Source organism: Chiloscyllium plagiosum, chromosome 2, assembly GCF_004010195.1.
Source record: "Chiloscyllium plagiosum isolate BGI_BamShark_2017 chromosome 2, ASM401019v2, whole genome shotgun sequence".
Lineage (NCBI taxonomy): Eukaryota > Metazoa > Chordata > Chondrichthyes > Orectolobiformes > Hemiscylliidae > Chiloscyllium > Chiloscyllium plagiosum.
This window is the reverse complement of record NC_057711.1, coordinates 61,299,524-61,308,323: the sequence shown is the minus strand read 5'-3', so window position 1 is coordinate 61,308,323 and position 8,800 is coordinate 61,299,524. Positions and strand designations below refer to the sequence as shown.

Genomic DNA, 8,800 nt, shown 5'->3' with positions numbered 1-8,800 from the left:
CTGGGGCTGTTTTCCCTGGAGCGTCGGAGGCTGAGGGGTGACCTTATAGAGGTTTACCAAATTATGAGGGGCATGGATAGGATAAATAGACAAAGTCTTTTCCCTGGGATTGGGAGTCCAGAACTAGAGGGCATAGGTTTAGGGTGAGAGGGGAAAGATATAAAAGAGACCTAAGGGGCAACTTTTTCACGCAGAGGTACGTGCATGGAGTGAGCTGCCAGAGGATGTGGTGGAGGCTGGTACAATTGCAACATTTAGGAGGCATTTGGATGGGTATATAAATAAGAAGGGTTTGGAGGGATATGGGCCGGGTGCTGGCCGGTGGGACTAGATTGGGTTGTGATATCTGGTCAGCGTGGACAGGTTGGACTGAAGGGTCTGTTTCCTTGCTGTACATCTCTATGACTCTGACTCTATATGGATTACAACAATGGCTTAGTTATAAGTAATATTAGATGCATCCTATTCTACATATTAATAAATTAATTAGGAATCTGATGATAGGGGCACATCTTGCAAATAGCAACAAAATAACAGAAGTTCATGCTAACATTAAACAAAGAACTAGGGCATGCTGGAAATCTGAAACAGAAATAGAAATTTCTGGAGAAATTCAACAGGTCTGGCAACATGCATGTGGAGAAAGAGCAGAGTTAATGTTATGAGCACAGTGGCCCTTCTTCAGTACAGAATTTTATGTTATATTTGAGAGCTAGAATGGAAGCTTTCAAACGAAGATTTTCAATTTAAGTTTGAAAATTTTAAGGGTTTTGGAAATGAGCTTGCCCCAGTAAAGTGGCTAACATCACAAACTGGAAAATACTCAAAGAAGTACTTGGTACAATGCAAGATGAGTACACTCATTTGAAAGACAGAAGTTCCAATTGCATAGTTAAACAACCATGGTCAACAAATAAGACCAAAGACAGCGTTAAGCTAAAAGAAAAGGCCTACTACAAATGCAAGGCAAACTGGAAATATATTAGACCGGGAGAGTCACAAAGGAACGTAAAGATAGTAATGATGGCAATAGAAGACATTAACAAAATAATATCAAAACTGCAAGTTTTATTCTATATCCATTAAGAAAAATAGAAAAGTAGAGGGTAAAATGTTTCATTCAAGACTGATGCTTACAAGTTCACATTAGATAAGAAGAAAAGGCTTGTGTCAGAATGCTAGTGGGCAATGAATAAAATTCCAGTGTCACAAAAGGATTGAAATATAAGTCAAGGAATTAAGCAGATTGACTATCTGTGAAAAAAAAACATGATCATTAATATAATGAGAAATAAGTTGCATATCTCCAAGACATACTCATGTTCATAACACTTAGGAACACATAAAATAGGGGAGATGATGGCCTCGTGGTACTATCGCTAGACTTAATCCAGAGACTCTGATAATGTTCTGGGACTTGGGTTTGCGTTCTGCCATGGCAAACGGTGGAATTAAAAGTCTAATGATGATAATGAAACCATTGTTGATGGAACAACCCAATTGGTTGTTCTAATGTCCTTCAGGGAAGGAAGTCTGCAGTCCACACTTGGTCTGACCTACATACAACTCCAAACCCACTTGGTTGACTCTTAATAGTCCTCTGGGCAATTAGAGATGGGTAATATATGTTGACCTAGCTAGAGACATCCACATTAAAGAATAAAAAGAAAACAGGCCACTCATTCTATCAAGAGTGCTCTACCATTCTTTAAATTAATTGTAAATGTCATTCCTCCATTTAAGATCAGTATCAGTTTGATGACATTTCTGTTAGATTTTACTTAGAAAAAGGAGTCAGGGTTTATGGAATGCAGAAGGGATGTTGTTCCAAAACCTAGGTTAGTTTAGTTATGGGCAGAATTTGTACACCCCACCTCATTCCAGCCAGCGCACCATTATGTAACTGAGGCCTTTAAATGGACAACCCTGGCATTTTACCTGTGGGAGAGATAGCACTTTGGGACATTACTGAAAGAAAGAAGGTAGCCTTACCTTTACTTGTGGTGGATGTGGAGACCTCCCAATGAGGCAGCATGAGCCTTACAGAAGGCTCTATCAGCAAGGTGGACTTGCCCATGAGAAAACTACTTCTCTGCATTCACAATCGACTGCAAGTATCCACTCCAAACCCACTTTGTGCAGAGACTCTTAACCTGACTGGGAATTACTGAGGCAAATTTCACTGTACTCTGCCCTAAAATCTCAGCCAAAATGATTAAGTACTTAAACTGGTCAAAGAGTGTCTCCATGGATGTCATTGTCTAATTCTTTTACATAGAATAGAAGTAGGCCATGCAACCCATGGCCTATAAAGAGGAACTCAAAGAGCCAATTATTGACGGAAGAAGTACACCATAAGATTCCACCACTTCCTCTGATAGCTCATTCCATACATGCACCACCCTTTGCATGTCTACCCTATCTATGCCCCACATGATTTTATAAATTTCGAGTAAGTCACCGCTCAGCCTCCGACGCTGCAGAGAAAACAGCCCCAACCTATTCAGCCACTCCCTAAAGCTTAGATCGTCCAACCCTCTTTAAAGAAGAAAATCTGCCATCCTTGTCTGGGCTGGCTTACATGTGACTCCAGATCCACAGTAAAGTGATTGACTTGTATCAGTCCTCTGAAATCGTCTCGCAAGCCATTCAATTTAAGAACAATTAAGAATGGGCAACTAAGGATAGTCTTGCTGTAGTGACACCCACATCTCATCAAATAATACGTTTTTAAAAACCTACTTACTGATGTTTAGCTTGGGATTGACCAGGGCGTTCACAAATTCTTAGATACTAAAGCAGCTTATGTCCATATGCAGCAAGAGCTGGAGAACATATAGTTTGGGTTGATAAATAAGAACTAAATTTTGCCGAACAGGCAATGATCATTTCCAAGAGAGAATCTAACCATCTTCCTTTGATGTTCAATGACATTACTCTTACTGAATCCTCCATAATCAACATCCTGGGGTTACCTTTGACCAGTGAGTATGTAGTGTTAATATGTTAAAGAGCTATTATAACAGAAATGACAGACAAGGAAAAGGTGTACTTAGCATCGTGAAAGAACTAGTGAGAGAGGTACTGGAGTCAAAGAGACATAGAGGTGTACAGCATGGAAACAGATCCTTCAGTCCAACTCGTCCATGCCGACCAAATATCCCAACCCAATCTAGTCCCATTTGCCAGCACTTTGCCCATATCCTTGTAAACCCTTCCTATTTCAGAACAATTGGAGAATGAATCAGAAATTGAAAACTAAAAAGCTGACCTTCCAGTAATCAGATTGGTTAACAGAAAAAGTTTGGTTCAATCATGTTTTAGTTTTCTGAAAAATATTGGAGACTATTGAGTCAAAGAGATGTACAACACGGAAACAGACCCTTCAGTCTAACTCGTCTATGCCGACCAGATATCCCAACCCAATCACGTCCCATCTGTCACCACCCATCCCATATCCCTCCAAAACCTTACTATTCATATACCCATCCAGATGTCTTTTAAATGTTGCAATTGTACTAGCCTCGACCACTTCCTCTGGCAGCTCATTCCATACACGTGCCACTTTCTGCGTGAAAACATTGCTCCTTGGGTCTCTTTAATGGTTTTCCCCTCTCAACCTAAACCTAGGCCCTCCAGTTCTGGAATCCTCCACCCCAGGGAAAAGACTTTGTCTATTTATCCTATCTATGCCCTCATGATTTTATAAACCTCTATAAGGTCACCCCTCAGCCTCCGACACTCCAGGGAAAACAGCCCCAGGTTATTCAACCTCTCCCTACAGCTGAAATCCTCTAACCATGGCAACATCCTTGTAAGTCTTTTCTGAACCTTTTCAAGTTTCACAAAATCCTTCCGATAGGAAGGAGACCAGAATTGCACACAATAGTGACCTAACTAATGTCTTGTACAGCTGCAACATGACCTCCCAACTCCTGCACTCAATAGTCTGACCAATAAAGGAAAACATACCAAACGTCTTCTTCACTCGCCTATCTACCTGCGACTTCACTTCTCTTTGTTCAGCAACACTCCTGAGGTCCTTACCATTAAGTGTATAAGTCCTGCTAAGATCTGCTTTCCAAAAATGCAACACCTCGCACTTATCTGAATTAAACTCCATCTGTCACTCTCAGCCCATTGGCCCATCTGATCAAGATCCTGTTGTAATCTGAGGTAACCTTCTTCACTGTCCACTACATCTGCAAACTTACTAACTATACCTCTTATACTCACATCCAAATCATTTATATAAATGACAAAAAGTAGCGGACCATGCAAAATCATAAATTACCTTCAGGGAAAACTTTCAGTAGTTAATTATGTCAATGTGGGAGTTGTGTTAGAAAACATCAGCTTTACAGACCCAACACATATTAGAGATATTAGCTCAAATGAGGGAAGAGATCAAGTTCATGATGGACAATAACATTATTGAACTGTATCATTGTAGCTGGGGCTCATCTATCGTAATAGCGTTGAAATTGGATGAGTCACAGAAATTCTAAACTAGTTCTTCCAAAGTCAAAGTGGTAACAATAATAAACTCAAAACCTGTTCCAAGACTGGAGGACTGCATCAAAAGAATTGGACATGCACAATCTTTAAAAAAAATTAATTTGCTAAAAGGAACCTTGGAAATTCCATTGACCAATAAAGACAAATAAAAAATTGGCTTTTGTTACATTAACTTTATCAATGGAGTGTCACGCTGTTTGGAATTAAAAATTCACCATCAATGTTCAAAAGATTAACCAATAAATTAACTGAAGGACTGTGTAACTATGCTGTTTACATCAAACATTTTGTTGCTTTCAACCAAACCTGAAAGTAGCATTACCAACGACAACCCCATTGTCTTGGGAAATCTCCCATCCACCGCTCCTTTCCATCTCTTATCCAAAATTAGTAAACCTGACTGCCCCAGTCAACGACTGTCTCTGCCTCCTCCTGCCCACTAAACTCATCTCTTATTATATCAACTCCGTCCTGTCCCCTCTGGTCCAGGAACCCCCCACCTATGTTCGGGACACAAAGCACAATCACCATCTACTTTGAAAGTTCTCGACCAGAAGTGTTTCGCTAGAACCTGAAAAGTGTATTTGATGCTGAGAGAGTCTAAGTTCAGTTGTATGACTAAATAAGGAAGAAGATACCAAAACTTTCAAAAGTAGGAATTAAATTAACAATTTAGCCAACCTATAGATGTGACAGAGAAGGAATACTCTGTAGTGTTAAGTGCTGTAAAATGATAGTGTTGCAATAGATGGGAGTGTATTTTTAAAGTTTGCTTTAAAATCTTTCAAATTGTCTTTACATATAAATAGCTTGGTCTGTTCTACTTTAATTTCTTTTCATTTGTGCAATAAAATTCATTAAAATCATTAAATCCTGATATGCGGCATTGCATACTTGTGTTTCAGTGGGACCATCTCATCAAACAAAAACTAAATACGATCTATCAAGCCAGATTTCAGTCTGGGATCATAACTTTCTGCTGATCTCCAGAACTGACTGTGCCCCTTCCCCAGCTGACATGGATGGATAGCCCCAACTGATTATTGACCAGACCTGTCAAGTCTCTGTACAGTTCCCCAAAACATCACCCAGTGAACATTCAGCTAAAATGAAATACATGCACAGATTTGTAATTTGAATAAAGCAATCTGGCATTTTACGTATATAGACGGTTCTGATATAACACAATAGTTCTGTTCTTGTGCGATCGCACATTATAAGAAAATCGTGCAATAGCTGTGTCATTTAAACTAACGGGGCCAGAATAGAGTTAAAACTGATAGAGGTACTGGAAGTTCGTGTTCTACAAATAATGATATAAATTCTTCAATCACGTAATGTCAATGTGCTTGAAGAAGTATGCGTTATAGCAGAATTATTGCAAATTAATACAGTTTGTCACTTAAAATAATTATAACAAAGGACATTTCCTTTCCTTGTCTGGTTTCCTCCAGTTTTCCATTAAATCTGCCCTGTTGTTTCCTACAAATAAAACAATTTGTGCTACTAACAAAAGATGTAATGGCATTTCTTATCTAAGCAAAATGTAAACTCACAGTTTTCTTCAGCATTTTCACAGCAAAAGGCTTCTCGGTTCCTTTTTGTCTACATTGATACACCACTGAAGTAGCACCGCTAAAAGAAAGATAATAATGCTTTTTCAGTCATTATTATACTTTATACTAATCATATGTAGGCATTCACATTTATAACATATAACTTTACTAAAAGCTGTTTTACATTTCTGTCAAATTCAACAACAATTTCTAATACCTTCTATACCTGCTTTCTCCTAGATATTTTGAATCAACCTATTCAAACATGCTAACAGATATCTCTGGTGCTGGATGGCACTTGAACCCAGACCTCCTGGCCTAGATGTAGAGACACTATCACTGCACCACAGAGCTCTCAAACCTTGTGACAAAGATCACAGTGTTACTCACTGGACCAGTGGTACACCAAAGCATTTCTTTCAGCATTTCTGTAACCTGCAATGGTTTATTCGAGGCATTTTTCCAAAAATAGTGCTGAGAAAATATGGTAACTCAGCCACAAGCATGTTACATTATAGTAGAACTAATAAACTAATTATTCTGACATTGATCAGTAAATTTTGTTCATAACAAATGTGTATTATGATATTTTCTGCAGCATAGTAGAAGAAACAGCAAGAATGATGAAGATTTCACAATTTTAGATTTAGATTTAGATATCCGACAGTGTGGAAGCAGGCTTGGTATGAAAAAAATTATATCATTATAGTGTAATATGCAATGACCTTGGTTTATCATATCATATAGAAAAATATTGATTGAGTGAGCAGAAGGTTCAAATTCCACCCACCCTGGAGCTGTTAGTATCTCTTCCGCTGAGCTGGAATGTTCAAGTCCCATCAACCTTGGAGGTGGTAATATCTCATTCTATGGGCTGGAAGGTTCCACAGCTAATTGTGCAGAAGACAATTTTCAAGTTTGCAGATGATACAAAATTTGTAGGGATTTCATCACCCTTCTTTTGTCTGTGTCAGTCAATTGCATGTATGTAGGGCAGTTTTATAAAGGGACTAGAGTTTTAACAGTTGGAGTCATATGCCAATGCCCATAAATGTTTACTTGTAGCTAGAATCTATTTACTGCAATAAATAGTCATTCCTGTTAAGTACTGAAACATGGCCCATGTTTCTGTCAACCTGGGTCTATAAAAACAGGCAAATTGGGAAATTTGTGTGCTTGATTAAAAATTTAAACCATGTTTCAGAATATTAGGGCTTGATGTGCAGCATGCAGCCCAAGGAGGTGTAACAATAATGTGTCAGAATTTTGCTGCCTCTGGTTCCTTTCACTGATCTGGTGACATCTCAATGAACTCACAATACGTTGATCCCATGTATATGTTTTGTTAACCAATATGTCAACTATGATAACTAATACGTTAAAATACTATTAGTAACAGAAAATAGGCTGGATATGGTAGCAGCCAATGTGATGACAAGACCTGGTGTGTGGGGTTGGGGTAAGGACATGGGAGGACATTTCTCTGGCACAGCCCCCCGCCCCAAACCAACTCCCATTCCAACTTATCTCTCTCTGAACTGATTTTTTGAACGCTCCATACTCTCAGATCCAACCCTGGCTTTGTAATTAAGCCTGTTGACAAGGGTGGTACTGTTATTGTCTGACTTACTGACCTCTACATTACAGAGACTGAGCGCCAGATCTCACTTACCTCCTCCTGTCTCTCCCATCCATGATTCTACCATGCAACACCTGGCCAATGGGCCCACAACAGTCACTAATCTCATTTCATCTGGTGATCTCCCTGCCACTGCCTCTAAGATCATAGTCTCCCAACCCTCCTTCCCAAAATTCACAAGTAGAACTATCCAGACAGACGCATTGTTTCTGCCTGCTCCTGCCCCACAGAATTCATCTCTTCCACCTCGATTTGATTTTTCTCCCTTTGTCCAGGCCCTTCCCATTTACATCCACAATTCCTCTGAAGCGTTACAAAAGTTTCAGAATTTTCAGTTTACAGGCTCCAGCTGTCTTCTCTTTACAATGGTTGTGCAATTCCTATATACATCCATCCCCCATCATTCTTAGGGTTAGGAACATAGAACAGTACGACACAGTATAAGCCCTTTAGCACCCCATGCTGTGCCGACTTTTTATCCAATTCTAAGATCAAACTAATCTACATACCCTTCATTTTACTATTATCCACGTGCCTATCCAAGAGTCGCTTAAATGCCGCTAATGTATCTGACTCTACTACCACCACTCGCAGCATATCCCATGCATCCACTATTCTCAGTTTAAAGAGCTGACCTCTGACATCTCACCTAAACTTTCCTGCAATTACCTTAAAATTATGTTCCCTTGTGATAGCCATTTCCATCCTGGGAAAAAGTCTCTGTCTATCCACTCTATCCATGCCTCTCATCATCTTGTACACCTCTATCAAGTTGCCTCTCACCCATCTTTGCTCCAATGAGAAAAGACCTAGCTCCCTCAACCTTTCTTCAAAAGACCTGCTCTCCAATCCAGGCAGCATCCTGGTATATCTCCTCTGTACCTTCTCTAAAGCTGCCACATCCTTCCTATAATGAGGCAATCAGAACTGAACACAATATTCCAAGAATGGTCTAACCTGGGCTCTGTTCAGTTGCAGCATAACTTTGTGGCTCTTAAAATCAATCCCCCTGCTAATGAAAGTCAACATACCAAACGCCTTCTTAACAATCCTATCAACTTGGGTGGCAAAATTGAGGGATCTATGG

At 39.5% G+C, this 8,800-nt stretch overlaps 1 protein-coding gene across 5 annotated transcripts in view; it reads right to left on the bottom strand.

The window, feature by feature from the left end:
- camk4 (calcium/calmodulin-dependent protein kinase IV) overlaps positions 1-8,800 on the bottom strand; it is a 161,457-nt gene that overhangs the window by 86,665 nt on the left and 65,992 nt on the right. For all 5 annotated transcript variants that reach the window (XM_043710559.1, XM_043710549.1, XM_043710532.1 and 2 more), the window contains exon 2: positions 6,075-6,153. In XM_043710559.1, coding sequence (XP_043566494.1) covers positions 6,075-6,089 — 15 coding nt within the window. In that variant the 5' untranslated portion in view covers positions 6,090-6,153. The remainder of the gene's footprint in view (positions 1-6,074; positions 6,154-8,800) is intronic.